The 20,664-nt window shown below is 37.7% G+C and overlaps 1 protein-coding gene across 1 annotated transcript; it reads left to right on the forward strand.

The window, feature by feature from the left end:
- Positions 1-365: 365 nt before the first annotated feature.
- Positions 366-20,649, forward strand: ccdc24 (coiled-coil domain containing 24). Its single transcript, XM_065954436.1, has 9 exons — positions 366-371; positions 1,591-1,752; positions 6,619-6,803; positions 11,692-11,808; positions 11,936-12,040; positions 13,261-13,315; positions 17,808-17,865; positions 18,303-18,420; positions 18,852-20,649. Exons 1-9 carry the CDS (start codon positions 366-368, stop codon positions 19,726-19,728), a joined length of 1,683 nt encoding a protein of 560 aa, XP_065810508.1. The 3' UTR covers positions 19,729-20,649.
- Positions 20,650-20,664: the final 15 nt, after the last annotated feature.

Genomic DNA, 20,664 nt, shown 5'->3' on the forward strand with positions numbered 1-20,664 from the left:
TGAGGGTTCACACGCCAGTCTTACCTAAAGTATCTCTGTCCCCTCTTTCAATGTTAGTATAGGCTACGTATAGCCTAAATCCAAAGCTTTTAAAGACCTACAAGTCTGCAAAACAAACAATTGAACAGGCTATTCAGTCTGTTTGGAAACATTTATCATTTGGCACGTTTTTAACTTGATCAGCAACTATAATAGAATAAAAATCTGACGTGAATGGTGTGAAGTTAAACATGTAGGCAATTTTTATGACAGGTATTTGTGTAGGGATCACACAGGCTGACAGGTCTAACTGATCTCGCGATATCTTCCCTTAGCAACAGAAAAGTTTGCTTGGATACCACAGTCTCGCTAGATACGAGGAGCCAATGAAGGTGAGCGTTTGTTTCTGAATAGCAACACAAACAAAACGTATTTTTATTAACTTTGGACGATTATAAGGCCAACATAACTTGTTTTTGTTTACCGATATTTTTTAAATAGCCTACACTATTTAAACACTTGTTTCTTGTCAATTGTTAAATGTTTGGTCTACGTTCAGGTAGGTAAGCTCACTGGCTATCTAACGTCACCCTTAACTAACGACAACTAAACAAGCTTAAATAGTTTATTTCTTTTCTACTGTCTTCTATCAACCATTCCTCAAATTGTTATTTAATCTGTTTTTTTTATTATAATGTTGTAAGTAACTATTTAGATGGGTCTGTTTTAAAAAGGTTATTTGATTAGTCTAGCTACAGAATGTAAAGAGGTTGTGGTATCAAATAAATCACTAGTTTTGTTTCTTGCTGGATCCAGGTTCTTAAAGGTGATTTTCTTTTTAAATAATGTGTAATAATATACCGAGTTTCTTTATGTTTTGGACAAAACAAACTGTCTGGAGACATCACTAAGGCAACAAGAAAATGTAGCTGGTATGATTTACATGTTTCTACCTGATTAAACACACACACAAAAAACGTTCTAATAAAATAATAACTCGAGCATAGTTTATAAGTATATTAATAAGAATAGAATAAAATAGAATATAATTACTTTATTGAAATTGTGGCGTTACAGCAGCAGGTTATCCAACACACAATATGAGTAAAAAAACACAGTGTTAGTAAATCTAAACATAATATAATATTAAATACAAAGTAAATAAGTACTAAAAATATCAAAACTAAGAATGTGAATATATACAACCAGGATTTAACTAAGCATTACTAGTCTTAAATAGGGAGATTAAAAATGGAAGATTGAATGTAAATGTGAAAAAAACAGAGTCGTAAATGGTTATAAATTAAATATGAAAGATTAAATGTAAATGTGCAAAACAGAGTTGTAAATGGGCAGTATTGACATAAGTTAAAGTGCATGAGTGTAGTCATATTATAAGCAGAAACTATACAATATAACTTAGATAGTAGACTTAAATAGTTGAAGGCTACCATATCATAACATATCTCAGTTATTTACTTTAGTAAATGCACTTGATGACAATGATGTCATTAATCATAGTGGCTCTTAATACTGGTCAGCTTCTCCTAATTATGGTTTAATTTATGTGTTGTTGTTGTTTTTTTGTTTCCCTACCTTCCTCACTCCTAGAATGCCATTTGTATTCAGTCTCCTTATGGAAACCAGCTGTGGTGCCCTAGCCAGTCTCTATGGAGCTTGATCACTGATCATGTTCCTGGGTCGGAGCTGCTGAAGGTCTGTACAGCACTGGGCCACTCCCTGGTTGACATGTACAAAGATGTGCACATTGAGGTAAGAGGGTCTTCTTGAGTTGTTGAAATATTACCTTCCTTCTATTTCCACTCTGCGGCTTTCTTGGCTTTCATTAGGGATTTCACTGCAGAGTGGCCAGCAAAGATTTTTTTCATCATTCTTCCTTCTAAGAATACAGATTATGTGCTGATATCTTGTACATCAAAAAAAATCCCATTATCCATAAGACTTTCTTGGTTTCAGGGTGAATTATAAAAATGCAAGGCCAAGAATTCCTGGCCAAACAATTTATGAGTTTGGCGTTAGGTTTTGTAAGTAGGTTAGTTTGGCTGCATACTCTCATTAATACGAATTCCCAGACTCCCTCATAAAAGAGTAATGTGGGTAATCTGGCACTGTTCTGTCCAAATGTGAGCCAGACAGACATCAATATTTACTCAAGGGCAACTCTACTGCCTCAAATCACTTCATGGAAATCCCTCAGCTCTGAAAAAATGAACTCACCCAAGAAATACATGCAGGTTTGATTAGTAACACATCCATTTTCAAGCTCAATCAATCTAGCTTTATTTATATACCCCCCGGTCATACAGACCAAATGCAATCTACGGTTTGAATCTAAGTTGGAATGGCACACACCTTGTTGAATATGCCACTTTGAGCCGAGGTTGATGTTGAAGAATCACAATCACAAGTGTGAAAGGACACGCATTTTATGAAAAGTCAGAGTGACATATAACTCTTTTAACTCCCTGACTCCTTCTCTCACAAATTATCTGTACAAAAAATTATCATTTCAATAAAATAATCATGTTTTAAGACCAATACAGTTCTCCTGGCTTTGTTGAAACAAGTCTAAAGCTGTATTGCATCTTATCATAATTCAACATCTTTGGCTTTGTCAACCAAATTTTAAAAAAATTCCCCAGTTATTCTATGTATGCCATACATAGAAGAACTCCAATAGCCAGTCATAAGTTACAAGAACTTGTGATTGATTAATTTTATTTTATTATTGTGTCATGCATAAACAATATGCCCAGCTGAACTGCCTTACTAGAAACCATAATTAATACAAAGCGACTAGAGACCAAAAGTAGACACTTAATAATAATAATACCAACGTAATAAACCATCCTTAAGTTTCTTCCAGGCTTAAGAGACAAACATGGCCGACTTATGAACATTGAAATTAAACAACTGTTCCATCCTGTCATCATCATTGCTCTAAAACATTTCAGGATTCTTACCGACATTTCATTAATGGAAGGTGTTCTCAACTCATCATAAAAATGTATTTTCTTGTCATTGAATGTTTTTATTCACAATGATATTTCAAACTAATATTTCAAACATAAAAACATAGAAAAATGAAGACTATCAAAATAGTGGCAGGTGAACTTTTTTAGACTTAAATATTATTTTACCAAAATAATTTAAGTTGTTAATGAAAGTATTACAAAATAGGACTCAAAGTATTTTAGAGCATTGCAAATGCTGGTGGTCTTTGGTTGACCTAATATCTTACATGCTATGTGAAGAAATGCAGCCTCGTCTACTGAGGGAACATTCCTGCCAAGCTGAATTACATAACAGAGGTCATGCCATGTGCACCTCAGAACAAGTCTGGAGCTGGAGATCTCACTCAGACACAAAGAATTCCTGTCATCAGCACGTTCTGTGGAGTATAAAAATCAATCTATTGACTTTTGTCTTTTTCATATGGTATGATTTTATATGCTTTTCGTCTCTCTCATCTTCTGCCATCGTTTCTCTTTTCCTGCTGTTATGTGTTGAAATGTCTCCATCTGTAGATGTTATCAGCCAACAGGCCTGTCGCTGTTTGCAAAAAAGCCACACATGGACATAGTCTGTCTCAGCTTTCAGGCAGCGCCATTTAGACGCTGACAACACTTTTATTAATTTGTATTATTTTAACCTTTAAAAATCACAGCCGACAGCACACACGCACAGGTAATAACACAGTCTACTGCAATCAACCATATTCAATACACTGATAAATCGTGAAATTAAATTTGTTTTTATGTACAAAAACTGGATTTAAAGTACAATTCAAAAGGGAAACAAACCTCAAATCAAACTTCAGTGATGCTGAGTAATTCAGTCCATATACAGAAACACACACACACACACACACACACACACACACACACACACACACACACACACAAAGCTTAGTGAGTCAGGGGGTCGGTATAACAGGGTTAAATAGGCTAATCCTCAACTGTTGATAAGACTGTTAGCAACGCATGTACTTAAACTTAATTTTGTGTGTGTCTGTATACATCAAATAGATGTGCACATGTGTGTGTATGTGTGTGTGTGTGTGTACTGTGTACTGCCTGTGTGACTTTCATTATAGTCACACACACAGGTGTTTTTTCACCTAAGGCCAGTTCAGCCTCAGTGGATCTGGGTAAAGCCCTTCAGACGGAAAGAAATTCTTAGGCTTAGAGCTTTGAGAAATTTCCAAAGGAAAAAAACAACGAGGGACAGAGCACCTTATTGAACTCCTGGGCTACTTCATGAAGGTTCCTTACAGTTATTCCATCTACAGCAAGACGAATCATTTCCTTTTTTCCCCCCATGTGGCTGTTTGCCTACCTCCATGTCTTTCACTTTTTGTGTTTTTTTCTGTACCCGTCTTTTCCTCTGTACCCGTCTTTTTCTCTTAGAACCATGTTATGAATTTTACCCCTCAGTAAGCTACTGTGAATAGCAATAGTTGATCTGCAGGTGACTCCTCCATTCCTCAGCACTGCCGCTTCTCCCTCCATCAAGGTCTCCATTGTCTCAGGCGGTTAGATCAGAGGGAATATTAGCCTCTCTTTTCAAGTCTCTCTACAAGGCCAATCTATCTGTTCCTTCCTCCACACTCTCACTCTATCTCTCCTCTCTTCCCTGAATGAAAGGCCCTCTAAGTTAAACATATTCTTAAGTCCAATTTAAATAATTTAACATAATAGCACCTAGTACTGTAAGTGTTTTTAGCTGACAGGTCTCAGCAGAGTTCCTGTAAAATAACTCCTAGATGAGATCAGCAGTCTCACAGCAGAAGGAAGGAGAGAAAAAAAAGACCATTGAACTACTTTTTAGCTGGTGGTGAGCCATGAATCCTGAAACATAAACACCTCAACACCCAAATACAGACAGAGGAGACCAGTGTGAGTGTGAAAACTGTGTGTGTGTGTAAAATACTGAGTGAATTCTGTTATGTATGTGGACGGGCACAAACCCCCACACTCTTAAAAACACACACAGCAGTGTTTTTATAGTATCCTCCAGTGTATTCGTTTGATGTGAAGTCCTTGACTGCAATGTGACAGTAATGATTGGCAAGCAACAGGTGTGGAGGCGTTTAATAGTATCCAGACTTCTCTTAGACGTGTGTGCACATAAGCACATGTTTCTTTTTACCTCTCTTTTTTAACCCAAAATATGTATTTTATGTTGTTTCTTTTCTGTGCTTCACTGTGGCTATATTACGTTGACATTTAAGCAGAGGTTTGTGTGCAGTTGTAGAAAACGAATGCTGGTTGAAAAAGTACACCAATAATCATGGGCCCTCACCCTTTCTACCAGCTCACAGAGGAAGCCAAGCATGAAAAGTGGCCTTTTACTACATTTTTTTACATAAATCCTTGATCTGCAGTGATAAGCTCTGCAAAAGTACAAAGGCTAGAAAGCTGCTTGCTAATGCTGCAGACAGAGCTGCTTGTCTAGTGACATGGACAACCTGGAATTCCTCATGCTCCTCAGTGTGTGCTATATGAATTGATATGGTCCTATACTGATACAAAGATAAGATACAATATGCATTAGTGTTAACATGGGAGCATGTTTTGGGTTATAAAAGGTATGGCACTACATGAAAACTGAGCATATGATACACATTATGAGGGCTCACAGTATACAGATGTCTTTTCCGTGTAACAAATATATTTGTTGAAAGAAGGTGTCGCCCATACAGTATGTTATATCTTTCTGCAAAAATAAGTTGTATTGCTTCCTGTTGCAAGAAGATAGCGTTCAGTGTTTCTATCAGTTTACAAAAAAAAAACAATGTCTGCTTGTGCCAAGGACAGCCCTGAAAATGTTTTCACAAAAAGCAGATAAAGAGAGAAATAGAGATGTGTTGCAGTTTAGTAACCTACAGTAAAAGTAAAAAAAGGAAAAAACATTTGAACAGACAAGGATGGATCCACAAGTTTCTTCGTTTTGGAGAAATGAAATAAGAAAATTGAGCTTAATTTCTCGCGTGCAGAATAACTAACTGTAGCTATAGTCTCTCTGACTGATAGTACAACTCGTGTAGTGTTCCCACTACTGTGTATGCACTGGTAGACTCATTGTATATTTTTCTTTTAGTACAGATTATAGACAGGTTTTTCATTCACTGAGACTTGATAGAAATAAGATAATTCTCCTTTCCACTTTGCTTTAAATGAGTGCTTTGCTAAATCATTGAGAAAGTCAGCACCATCACTTAAATCAGAAGCTGTCACCTGTGAGCGTCACTTGGACTGTTAAACATCTTGAAATCACCTCCTGTACTGTAAAAAAAACCATGTCACTATGACACCCAGCCACCACCATCGAACTGTGTCATCCCCACAACCACCGCCGTCCTCATTCATGCACGGCCTGCTCCGACCTCCACCTCCGCGGCAAGGAAGTGTGGACAACAGAAACGCAAGGAATACGAAGGAGAAATCCTTCCTGCGTCCTATCCCATATGCTCTTTTGTAAAGCGTCTAGAGATCAAACTTGTTATGAATTGGAGCTATACAAATAATGATTGATTGATTGATTGATTGATTGATTGATTGATTGATGAGACATTAAATATAGCTGTTTTTTTAACCATTACAATTGTGTTTGTAGGCGGAGATGTGGTACAAGATGTGGCAGGAGAGCCATCAGGGAAACATTGGCAGCAGGGCGGGGACCCCACTACAACATCCAAGGGGATCCTTTCTCCCAGACCCGCCTGCAGTCAAAGAGCTGCTGAGAGCAGAGGTCAAGATGTTACTGCAGACTCTCAGTGAGAGGGCTGGCAAGGAGGGAATGTAGGTGCACGTAAATTAACTCTACTGCACATTATCGGTGAATTATTTAAAAGGCTGTGTTTATGACCTCTAGACATTCTGGCCAAAAACATTACAACATAAAAGGCATGAGGTTTCTCAAAAACAAACATTATAAATAACTGACAGTGCTGGGAATAGATAATAAGAAACAATTTACAGGAATATTTTAATATTTACTGCCATATTGGAATGTTTAACCACAGTGAAAATAAATTCCTGAAAGACCTATAACACATACCAACTATCTTCTGTTTCTCATAATAACACACTGAGCAGCTGGTAAAACAATGTGTAGAACACTGTGGGGTTGAATATGTTATCATGGTGGAAAGGTCCCTTTTTAAAACATGTGTCCATATTGTGTTTCGTTTTGTTTTTGCACTGGCTTCTTCTATACTATTTAACTGATTCCTTTAAGGTCTTAAAGTTTAAAATCTTTGAACATTTCAGAGGGGCCTGGTGTGTCACTGTCCAACTTTTCAGGCAGCTTTTGCAAGGGGAAACGTGTCGACCTGGTAAACAAGAAAAATGGAAGGAGAGGCCCTGACCTCAAACAGCATCCACATGTTGTTGCTTATTGCAAAATGAACAAAGTAAAAAAAAAAAAGACATAGAAAATATAAAATATCAATTATGCAAGTTTATCAAATGCTAAGGTTTATACCCTTCTGTTATATAGCAGTACTTGTCAAGGTGGTGTGTTCATAGAAACAAATCCCACATGCACATGTTTTATTTCTCTCACTAAATATATTTCTGCACAAGTGCATCATCTTGGTGTTCCCCACCTACCTGCCAGTTCTTACACTATAAAATACACTAAATGTATACTATGGCTCAAGAAATATCTCTTAATCTACAATATTAAAATAATTGATGGCATTGAAGCATATCAAGCATCTTTAGTTTCCTGTCCTACTCTATTGCAGCTTACACTTCTTTTAAAGCTTAACAGAATTGATTAGTCCATGGGCTCCTAGATTCACTTCTTCAACATTCTGTTTAAACTAAAACTCAATTCATATTTGTGATGACTACATGCTTTATATATCAGTTTAGTGTAAGATATAGTACGAGCTTTGCATGATTTGAATCCGTAATATTAAAGAATACACAATTTATTCTACTCTTGCTTTAAATGATAGCTTAGCAGATAGCAGCTTAGCAAAATGTGGGGCAGAACACAATTTCTATCTTGATCTACTTTGTTAGTTAGATTGTTTTTCTATCAAGAGAAGCAACACATAAAGTAGGTATGGGAAAGTATAGGTCAAGACCCTCCTCTCTCACTCCCTGCGTCTTTTCTTCCCCTGACAAAGAGTGCCATAAAACACTATATTGTGCTCACATGTCACTTACAAATGGGATGGGAGGAAGGGGAACAAAGGTTTTTGGGGTAGGGAAGTTGCAAACTGGTTTGCAAATGTGCAACAATAGGACAATTAAAGGAGGGAGACTTCCACACATTCCACGGCAAATTCCATCCAACACTGGCCTGGATTTTAAAGGCCCCATCATTCCTAGCTTAATCTGATGAAATGTTTGTTTTTGTTTTGTTTTTAAAATAGGTAATAGTCACTTTAATCGGGCTGGTTGTTTGCTTGTGTTCTTGAGTAACTTTGACCTTTATCAGTCAGTTACTTGTCTAAAGCAAGAACACATAAAGCTTGGTTCTCTGTTTTCATGAGGCACAGTCTTCAGGGAGTTATATGCTCCTCTTTAAGAGGTTCTATTTTATAAATGCTTTTGAGTTTCAATTTTTACAATTAATCTTCTGACTCAGGCCAGCAATGAGCTTGTAGCAACGGCCAAGTGAATGATATTAAGATGTCATATAAACAGTTTGAAGGATGCTATAATTATTAGTAAGACTTTGATAATACATTATACTTTAAAATAGCCGTTTATTTGTGATGATGTACAGGCATGTGAGTGTGTGAGAGCCACAGTAAGTGTGAGCCTGTAACTATCCTAGCAACAAGCTCGCTGCTGCCAGGAATGCTGCCCCGTGTCACCTCACAGATTTAGCTCAGGCCTTTTAGGAAAAGCACAACGTAAGATGGATTGTTCTGCATTTCTGTGACAAACTTTTTATTGCCTGTCAGTTTGTCAACATCCTTTTGACTGTGTTTTTCTTTTTATCTGCGTCCATGTTTGTGCTTGGTCAGCATGGTCTTGTTTTTGTAGTTGTTAATTTCATTATTCTAAATCCTCTCTTAGCAGCCACATATATAGACAGAATGAACCGCTTCTACATTTTTTCCCCAAAAAACTCAATCAGTGAATTTTGTGATAGCTCCTTTGATCCATTCCATCCCATTCCCAAAATAAAATAACGCTAACTTATTACTAAGTGGAAGCAAGTCAGTTTTATTCAATGAAGATGTCCTAACCTTAAATCAGAATCCACACCAAAAAAAACAATAATACCTTTGTTAAACTGTGATGTCACTGATGATGCAGATTTTCACTTTCTACTCGCTTTAGCTGCTGGAATGCCATACTGAGATGTAAGAGTCTATGCCAGCCTCTCTACCAGACTCTACTTACAGTCAGCATTATAACTACATTCTTCTACATACTTATATGTATGTATGTTTGCATGTATGAGTATTTTATTTAGCCATTAAACATATAGCCTACAATCATTTTATACAGATAGTTCAAACAAGGTCAACAGTTCGTCGACAAGTAATTCGAATCAATCAAATTGATTTCTTCCAATGGTTTTTAAAACAATTCACTTAAAACCAGAAAAGTGACCCTTGTGATGGTGCAACATTGGAAGTAAAATTCACTTGGAAACATGGCTTTCTGTACTGTCAATCAATAAATCTCAACCTTTATTTGTATGGCGCTAATTCACAAAAAAAGTTATCTCAAGACACTTTACGAACAGAGCAGGTCTATAGACCTTACTCTTTGTTATACTATTTACAGAGAACAGAAATGAATCCACCATGAGCACAGCACTATGTAACATTTAGCAAAGTTACAGTGGTAGGAAAAAACTGCCTTTAACAGGCAGAAACCTCAAGCAGAATGCAGAACTCCCAAAACTTCAAGAAATCCATCCAGTATAATTGTTTGATTATTAAGCAAGGATTAAAGTGGGGATACATCCCCTGACCGACAGCGCAGGAGATGGTTTGTTCTCACAATGGGCGCAAACAGTTGTTATAATTCTCAGTGTGGTCCACTGACTTGCGAAAAAATGATTCATCCGTCAAAAGAAATACAAAATGTATAATGTCACCTCTGGTGCTTGTTTTAACTGCCAAGTGGACAGGGATTTATTCTGAAGAGTATCTTGTAAATTGGGATGACAGTTAGGCCCAAGGTTTCAGCTTCCAATATCCAAAAGAGCCACAGGTCTGATGCCCCAACAGCACCGTGTCTTATTAAAGTGTCACTGAGCAAGACATGAACTGATGCCTTACTTGCTCACACATCAAGTCACTCTTGTAGAGTGCTCCGGCTAGGATTATAAAAAGCTCAATTCAGAGGGAGAAATACAGCCTATTGTTGTCTGCTGAAAAATGACCAACAAGTATTGGTGGCACACAAAACAGTGCCAGCACAAATCTCTTTTCCTCTTTGAAGTTGGCTTTAGTATACTTGTTAACCTTAATGCACAATGTGTGTGTGTGTGTGTGTGTGTGTGTGTGTTATAGGCCTTTGATCATTCAATTAGGATAAGTCCCAAGTGTAAAGCAGCTGAATGGCTTTAGAAATAAAGCACACACAATGTTTCCTTAATAACACTTCCACTCAATAATGCTCTACAACCCTTTGTTTGCTATCTTGGTTCAATTAATTATGCTTTGTTGGCATAGAAATAGAGAACATATTTCCAAAGAATCACAATAGAGATTATCCCCTTTTCTCTCTTTATCATACACTTGCTGGGAATTGTGTGTGTTTTTAGTAAGCTAATTTACCAGGCATGATAGCCAAGAGCACCCTTCTGTCTTCACAGCAAAGTTCTCACTGACTTAATTGCTTAAAGACACACAAAGAGTAAAAGTAGCTCTTACCCCAAGCATTTGTATGTGGGAATGAGGGTGTGTGAGTGGGTGTGTACCTTGTAAAAGTCAACTGATTTTTATATTGGCCTCCTCCTGTGTGGTCCTGATGCGCACGCCTTTACCCCCCTCCACACACACACACACACACACACACACACACACACACACACACACACACACACACACACACACACACACACACACACACACACACACACACACACACACACACACACACACACACACACACACACACACACACACACACACACACACACACACACACACACAGCTCCATTTAATTGTCTGAATGGCTGGAACGAGTACTTTTCTCCTCAAGCCAAGATAACATTAAGAACAGACCACAATGTCACACCACCTGCTGCTGCCTACACCATCTGTCTGCTCCTTTTTCTCCAAAGGATCATTCAGAAAATATAATGTTCCTGCTGCTTATCTTGGCCTTTCTGGAATCACTATTGCATATTGTAAAATGAGCCCAGCTCTAATAATAGAGTCCTAGTAAGTGCACACTTTGTACAGCCTTTTTGCATACACCACCAGATATGTCTGCATAAAATAATGCAAATAATTTTTTCAAAAAGCCACAAAAAATAAAAATAAAAATCAAGAAACCAAAAATAAATAAATGAATAGATTAAATTACTTAGAATCTAAAGCAAAACTGAAGAAGCAGATTTTTAGGCTTATGTTTAGAGATATTAATTCATATTCCACCACAGCTTAAGACTTATATATAGCAGCACTGGCAGGGCTTTTGAAGCAATAAACTAACTTGTGTAAAGATACTTTCCTTGTCTTCACTGTTGTTGCCATAGAGACGATGAAGAGCTCTTGTTTCGGTACAAACCTGAGACGGTGGACTACGCCCTGGGTCACCTTAACAGCTGTCAAACACTCTGTATCGACTCTGCAGATTCTGATTGTGGAAGCAGGTATGTAATCCAAACACTGATCTTGTATATTTTGATGAGGTGCTGAATGGTGCAGTGCTTTTAGTAATGCACATAATCTTTATCTCTTTCACTTAACTTCTTACAAAATTCACCCCCTCTCTTTCAGACCGAGCTCTCATTGTTCGGTCCGGTCCAGTGCTGCTGATGAGGTCCAGTCCATGAGAGACAAGCTGAATGTCACTGACATTGACCAAGTGGTGGATCGACTCAGGTAGGTCAAATCAAGTCAAAGAAATACTTCCCAAACTATATTTTGATGAAGAATTAGCAAAGTCTTATTATCAATAAGACTTTAAGTGTGGCCTATGAGTTTGTCCATCACTACATTTAACCCTCTTAATGAAAGCTATATCTGCCTGCAGCCTGTACATTCATACATTATGTGACATCCAAGTATCTTGTTTGAAATAAGAACAACAGACATGCTTAACAAACATTGTTTTGATACAAAAAAAACATGGAGAAATCCTTGCTTTATTGTGGTGAAATTCCTTAAAAAACAAAGTATCAACAGCATAAACAGTGTGTGCAGAATGGGTAAACAACACATGAAACTGGTACATTACAACAAGCAAGGTTTCATTTTCTGTTTGTACCACTAGAAGAGACAAATCACATTTGGTATCAATTAGTTTGGTGTAAATTTTGTTCTATGTCTTATTGTAATTCATGCTTGTTCTTCAAGTCTGGAAGTGAGTTTCTCTCTTCTTTAATTTCCTCTCTCCTTGGCTGCTTCTGTTTCTGCCGTGCCTCCTTCACCCTCCATCCCTCCTTTCCTTCCTTCATCCCTCATTCTTTGAGGCCCACAGGGCAGTACAGTCACTGGAGCCACCTCTCTTTCTCTCTCCCCCCCCTCTCTTTTTGCGCCTGCTCTCGCCCATTTCCTGACTGGACCAGAACAAAAGGCTCCATTGTCAGAAAAAAATGGATCTCAGGGCAGGCAGAAGTTTCCTTTTTCCCTTTTAAATAAGTGAAGAAAGTCAAGTTTGGTTATGTAACCGGAGGAGCAGAAAGTAAACGTGGGGGCAGAAAGAAAGATAAATAGGACACTGTATCCTCAGTATGAAAACTGCAAAGGATAGACTCATAGCAGACACCGAGTGCACCTCTATTGATGACGGTGACTTACTGTATACTATTGAGTTTGCTCATCAATCTGCTACATTGATTCTGACAAACATGTAAACACTGAAAATCCCAAAACATTAAAACGTCACATCAGACTGTTTCATTTAATGTTAAATATGTTGATTCATTTGAACTATTTCCATTAACTACTTTTCCGCACATTGTATTTTTGGTTCACTGCATCTGATACTAAACCATACACTTACTTTTTTCATGTTTCATTATATCTCTCCATTATATTTGATATCTGTCTGGTTTCTCTTTCTATCTGGCCATTTATTTTCTGTCTCTCTGTTCTTCCAGGTCTGTCCTAATGGAGGAGTGTGGAGAGTTGAAAAGACTGGTAAAGTATTTGAAGGTAAGAAGAACATGATAGAAAACGTTTAAAAAAATGCTAACGACATTTTTAATCTTCATTCGATCAAAAAAAAAAAAAAAAACTTTGTTAGCATCCTCTGATTTGTGTTGTTGAGTTTCACATGAAATCTGGATAGTCTTTCCATTTTATTGTAAATGCACAGTAGGATATTTTACCCCTTAATCTGTATTGTATCCTAATACTTATAAGTCTCTTAACATTGAAAATCCATACTGGACATTACTCGAGTTAGTACTGTACTGTAAAGTCATTGTCATTCTAGTTTTCATTGCATTCATCACATACCACTAAAGGAGAGATTGAACCTGACTTAAGCCTAGTTTTGTAAACACAAAAACACTCAGCCTGACTTAATGTTTGATGAAATTTTATAAGAATATTCCAATTTCATTAAAATATATTCCAGTTGTTAGATGCCATCATATCTTTTTACTTAAAACCTGTTAATGATGTATCAAACACAATGCAGATTATATCAATTACAGAAAGATATTGACTTTCTTGACCAGGGGCAGTCTTCTAATTTTTCTGAAGTTTGAATTTGAAAAGATGGACTTCCTCAGTTAGAAATATTTTTGCACACGACTTTGCACAGGTTTGAGTTTACACTTACAAACACATACACGCATACAAACAGAGGCTTGCACAAGAAACCTGCACAGGCTCTGTCTAAGCCTGTTTTGTTTTCCTTCTGTCTGGCCAAAAGCTCTGCAGTGCTGCGAAAAATCGATCTGCTCTCAATCACTCCAATTACTTTCTAAATGCTTACACAAACACACACATTGACCAACAAACGTGCATGCATGCTCTGCTACACTGATTTGCTTGTCTGGCATTGTGAGAGTGAGTTAGTTAGAACCCAGATGTAGGGTTTCGCTGCAGACCAGATGTGTAACTTATCTCTCTCGATCCCTGTGTGTACTTGTGTGTGTGTGTTCATGTCTTCCTGGAAATGTTTCACTGCCAGTTTGTCTGGAAACAAGACAAGTTGAAAAATAGGACAACCGTATCGAGGGATAAAATGCTGATTGTTTAAGACTCTTGAAGTTTATGTGCTTCAGATGTTCGTTAAAAACCCAAAGGGAAAATGGTGTGTGACCCTTTCCTTTTATTTATTTTTTTACTTTTATTTTACCAGGTAGTCTCATTGACATTTTGTAATCTCTTTTTCAAGAGAGACTTAGGTACATCAGTGGCAATATAAATAAATAATAAAAAAACATTGAAGTAACAGATATCAAAACACAAAGTAGATGCATAGCCAATACACACTGTTAAAATAATTAGAATAGTAAAGAGAAGATGCCTTTGCAAAATGAAATCAAACAGCCAGGGAATTGTTCCTGCAAGACTCCATCAGGATTAGTGAAGTATAACAGAGGCCGAGAGGATGGCATAAACATTATGTCTGTTTTTTGAGTCTTAAAGACCCATAGGTGTGAAGTTTATTGTATAGAGTCATCCCCTTGTCGAGTCTTGTAGAGGCAGTCAATGTTGTACTTAAGAGAACCTGGGGCAAAGCAGAAATGTGCCTGTGAAGAAACCTCCTCAAGTGAAGGGTTGCTGCCTGGAATGTGAGCAGGTGGGATGAAGCTGTGGCTTTAAATGTGCTGTGCCCTTCGAGCATGAGATTACTGTGCATTCTCATTTATTTGCTGCTGTAGGGGATGATGTTAATGCTGTGCTGTGCAAAGCATCACTGGCCATGATAACTTACCATCGCTGCGAGGATGGATACTGATATCAGCCCTTAGGATCTCCTGTGTGAGTTTTAGTGTATTCTGTAAACACAGAAGGTTTTATGGTGTCAGTTGAATGTTTTATTAAGCCTTGTCCAGTTAAACAATCATGCAGGAACATACCAATAAGGATGCTTAGTAAATGAAAACCTAACAGCCTTGGTTTGTATGTCTAGCATTTTTCTAAATTAAATGTATATACTGAAAGAGAAATCTTAACCGTCCTGAATCCTAAATTTGAGGATTTTAGTCAGCCTAAAGAATATGCAGGAAACATTTAAACCTTCCAACTCAGATGACTTGTTTTACTTTATGATCATGAATATCTGTGTTGTGTTTCATGGCCTGCTGTAATTAGGAATGTGTCAAAGAAAATGGGATGAAAAAACATCTTCAGTGTCACATCTGACTCTATATTTTTTTTCCTGTGACCATTAATATAGCCAAGCTAGTGTAAGTGCCCTCTCCAGGATTGTCATGAGTTTATCAACATTGCACCAAGCAGTTTTTTGTATAGTTTTTATGCATTTGGAGGATCGATACAGTATGACCAAATTTCTATTTAATGCAATGTGTAACAGCTAATCAGACTTTGATCCCAAACACCCATCTGAAACAACCCATTTTCTCTTAGCTGGAGTGAACTTTACACTACATCATGTCCAACAGCAGTCCAGGAGTAACTTTCTGAAACATACAATACAGGCTCGATGTGTTGAATGTAAAAAAAAAGCCATTTGAGGAAATTATAGTGTCTCATCATCCTCAAGAAGTGGAAACTGTGAGGAAATCCTTCTTCAAATATCCTCCCCTCTAAAGCATTGGCTGCACATTTTACACTATCATTCTCTAGTTAATAACTGAACATTTTCCAATTAGTTTGGCCAGAAGTCTATATCTGCTGGGGAGTGTTATCAAATTCACTGCAAAAAACTCAAATCTAAACAATCATGTTTGTCTATCTAAATAGTGAGCAGTACATAAGATAAGATGAGCCTGCATTGCTTGTAACAAGTAAAAAATATATGCTTTTACTGAAGTAAAGTCTTGAAAAGCGACGTACTATTTATAGTTAGTATATCTTATTTCAAGACACTCAAAAAGTCAAATGTGCTTGCCTCATTAACAGATATTTTTACTTATTACAATCAATGCAGGCCTTGCTTTCACATTAGTGCAAGAGCTAAAAGAAGTGGGACTAGATGTTTCTGACCAATAATTAGATGAATACACTTGCTTGGATTCGATTTTTTGCAGTTTATTTTTCTGAGGTATTTTCTGTAACTGAAGTTTTAATTTGGGGACCTGTTTACATTTTTTGTAGCAATGAGTTGGTGTTGTAGGTAGGTTGGTTAGAGTTGCCATTTTTGTTTCTTTAGCCAATAATAGGGCACTAAGTGGGGCTTTTGTCCCTCAAGGCTTCCTGTATGCTCTCAGAGCAACTTGACGATAGGCGATGGGCCATGTCTGCACGCTGCAAGAGACAGAGGATTCCTTTTCCCTCAGTTGGTGATAAAAATCATTTTATGGGCTCTGTCAGTGTTTTAGTGGTCTGAATTGGGGAGAGTTGATGTGATGGCGAATAAGTGAAAATGTAGATGATTATGTTTCCCAAGAGCTCAGAGCATGACCCCTGACCTGTATCTGTCCATACTGACTTAAATAGATAATCCATCATATTGTTGTAATCATGGGAGCAGCTGTAGAAACCTACTTGTGGTAGATTTTCCTTCAGGATGTTGAAGTTATTTACTGGTAGACATACTAGAACAAGTTTGGCCAACATCTTCCCACTATACATCAGAACCATCACCTCAGATAATGAAAGGTGGCAGCCATAAAAAGCCAGATGCAGTTAGATTCTGTGGCAGGAATGATGATCCTTGTTCTCCTGTTTGTGTGTCTGCATCAGCTCAGGGGAGAGGAGGATTTGGGTTTCAGAGTTTCATGTATGAGAATAATAACAGTAACACACAGTACCAGCTTTTCCCTAAAATACCAGAAAGTCAGCACCATGGTAATGGGTTCAAACCCAACTAAGACCACAAAGCCTATTTTTGGAGTGTGTATATGTGTATATGCACAGCCTTCAGCGTTGTTTTGGATTTCAGCCACATTACTGTCAGAGGCACCGCAGAAACTCCGTCTGCAGTCCAGAAAGAAAACACTGCAAGGTTTGGGTTTGAATCCCACCGAGAAAAAGGACCAAAAAAACATTTTAACTGTCAGTCTTCAGGCATCTGTGTGTACAGTATTTATGTATGTGTACTTGTGCATGTGTATGTTTTTAGAACATGGATGCTTTAAAAACTATAAGTGTGTATGCTGATGTTAAATTAGTAGTCACTCATAACTAACAAACTTTTAAATCAGGCCTTTGGTTTAGTAAGTGATACGCACCCTCATACACAGCGCTATGGTTTCATGTGCTCTGTATAAGGATATTTGAGGCCAAATCATGATGGAACACTTCTGCTCAGTCGTTTAGTGGTCAACACTCACATTCTTCTCCTCTTTTCTCCTGTTGTGAATTTTATCCCTTTTCCTTGTTCCTTTGCCTTTTCTAAAGACTCCGGCTTTTTTGAACATGTTGTATACATTTATCTTCTGTTATTTCTCCACTTACTGTCACAAATGACAGCTGGATGTGTTTTTCTATGACATTATTATATCAAGTGCATGAATCAAAATTGATGCTTTTTTTACCTAGCCTGTTTTTTTTTCTCTCACAGGGAAATATTAAACAAAAATGTCGGAGTCAATTAGAGAAACCTGAACCTACACTTGCAGGTAAATCCATGAAACAACGTTTTGGTATTTGCTGCCACCTGGTGTCACAGTATTGCTTAACACTTGATGGGTCATTGCTTTATTTCGTACTATCCATTTCAGCTTTATTTCTGTGATACATTTCCAGCTGAAATGGTGATGATGAAAATATCGCCCACCTACATTAGCTGGAAAAACATTTTTATGAATAAAAAAAAGGACAAATTAAGCACTTCAGCCAAATCTATCCACTCTGGGCCAAATGTTGGAGAAACTAATTCGAGTCCATCAATAGAGAGTCGTTTGAGCAAAACCAACATTAAGCGAGTGCTTTCTTGTGCACTTGGTGATTGTTGTCTTTTGATGGCTTTTTGTGCTCAATTATCCAACAGCAAGTTTCAAGGACACGTCTGAGACTTTTTTCAAATCTCAATGCCGTATCATTTGTGTGTGCGTAGAGCTGAGAGAGCTAAGAGGAGCTGTACAAATGGACTTGGAGCTCTTCCCTACTTCTCTGACTGTTTCACCTTCAAGATCCTCGCCTCTGCCTTTGAAGGGTTTGAAAAACACCTCCAGGTTTGAACCTTTTACTCTTTTGACTCCCAAAAAGACACATTTTTAAAAGATGGGAATATAATTATTTACAGATGGAAGAGAAGAATACAAATGTATTGGATTTGTATTTAGATTTTATAGTTTGTTCTGTGTCAAATCTGTTAACATGGGAGAGATGGAGCTTATAAAGAGAACTGCAACTAGTCCATAGGGGGACCTCCAAATACTTTTTTTTTTTCACTTAAGCAGTGCTCAAGTGTCCACACAGAAACACTCACTGCTGATACATAAAGAAGCTGCTTTAAAAAAATTTAATCTGTTTCTTTTTCCTTTCAAGCTTTCTCAAACTAAGCCAATGCTACTAATAATGTAATAATGTTTTTACTGCACATCTTTTTGTTGTCTTCTTGTAAGAAAATGTTCCTTGATCTTATTGCTTTTTTTTCCTTTAGGCTGACTGCAGGACAAAAGGTTTCTGATGAGACTCCACTTGATTTAGGCAGCAGAGCGTCCCTAAGACCACATCCACCTCCTCTGCAGTGCCAGACCAAACCCAAGCCACCGCTCAGAGCTTCTTCTAGCAAGACATCTGCATCAGTTAAAGTCATTAATAGTCCTTCACCATCGAGGACTCAGGGGCAGCTCAAAAGCACGTTAGCCTCCTCTGGACGTAGAAAAATTCAAATACCTATCTGCACAAGGATCTCTACTTCTGGGCATGTGGACAGCCACAGCAACACTTCACTTCCAGGGCCTGGCAGGAACCAGATAATGGATCAGACCAGATGTGACGACCACAGTGTTTCTCTCTTTACATCAAGTCCTGGTTTGCACATAGAAACATCAAAAAACTCACCCATCCCTGACACTCATCAGTCATCCCATTACAGGATTCATAGCACCAGCTTAGAATGTGATTCATCACCACACAGAGAGAGAAGAAGTCCTTCCTGGAGGAGCAATTGTACTGACCATTCAGTGCCAACCACAGGGAGCACAAAGACAAAAAATAAGGGACAGACTAAAACCTGTGGAGGTGGTATAGTGTCAGCAACAGTGAAGACGAGCAACATTCATTCTAGTAACTGTCATCCACAGACTGGCCCCAGAGAAAGCAACAACAGTATGGACAGAAATAGAAATGGTGTTTTGAGAGGGGACACCACCAGGCCAGGACCTAAACAGTTAAATAAACAATACTTCACTTCCCATAAAATACCACCTGAGGGAACCACAAGTCAGCAGAAAAAAGTCCAAGAGGCAAAGAGGGAGCTGGAGTTTATTGGCAAGTTACACCAGCCGGTCCCTCCTCCAAGAGTGCCAACTTGAAGTCAGACACTGACAAGATAAAAACAAGAAGATAGTCTGTAAGGCTTGTTGCAGAGAGATACAAGTGAGGTTCGTGCTTCACTTTTTTGTGTCAAAAACAAAACAATGAAAAGAAAGGGAATAATGTCAAAGCTGTGTTTGGTCATTGTGTTGTTTTTTTGCACTGAAACATTTCACAGTCGCAACTCTGCTTCAAAATGTGTGTTGTGAGAAAAAGACCTTTATGTTACAGAAGTTGTGGCGTTTGATTGAACAAATACTTGATAGTGACAAAATTTAAATAAATGCTGTACTTCTCTTTCCATCAGTCAAAAAAAATAAAATACTGTGTTGACTACCAAAATAGAATATTAAATATATTACTGTGCAAAGTCATTTAAATATTGTCAATAAGACAGATATACACCTTGAACATCTTTAACAACGTTAGGGTAGACTTTCTGTGATAATAAAAGTCATGGAGTTGTTTGTACCCTGCTACTAATAGATGCACAAAAAATAGTAGTCAGGGAAGTTTCAATCAGTATCAATACACCCACACTTCTAATAGGAGGTAATCATCATCAGATAATCTAAAGTAAGCTGTAGTTCAGCTGTGCAGTAGGTGTGTATGTTGCGGTTGTGTGCTCTACTCTCTTGGGTTGTGTGATGAATCAGACATAAACTTTCACTTTTGGCCTCAGCACGCACTGTTTATTCTGATAACAAAAAAAGCATAAGGTCTCTCACAGCCAATCTTGCATTAATAAGCTCCAACATACAATATAGAAACAAATAATTGAGCTAACTGTTGTTAAGCAACCTACACACGAGTAGGCTACATTTTTAGGGGAGCTTAGTGTGAATATGGGTTAAGTTTGTGTTTTAAGCAAACTCATATCAAAGATGTAGGTATGTTTCAGGTACAGCTGAAAGAGTAACATTTAAAGACATATA

The sequence above is a fragment of the Labrus bergylta genome, chromosome 4 (genome assembly GCF_963930695.1).
Source record: "Labrus bergylta chromosome 4, fLabBer1.1, whole genome shotgun sequence".
Classification (NCBI taxonomy): Eukaryota; Metazoa; Chordata; class Actinopteri; order Labriformes; family Labridae; genus Labrus; species Labrus bergylta.

Bases quoted from the DNA above. Each gene is read 5' to 3' on its own strand.
- ccdc24 (XM_065954436.1), top strand. The intron at 6,804-11,691 runs GTAGGTGCACGT...TTGTTGCCATAG, and splicing joins AGGGCTGGCAAGGAGGGAAT to AGACGATGAAGAGCTCTTGT. The intron at 18,421-18,851 runs GTTTGAACCTTT...TTTTTCCTTTAG, and splicing joins GGTTTGAAAAACACCTCCAG to GCTGACTGCAGGACAAAAGG.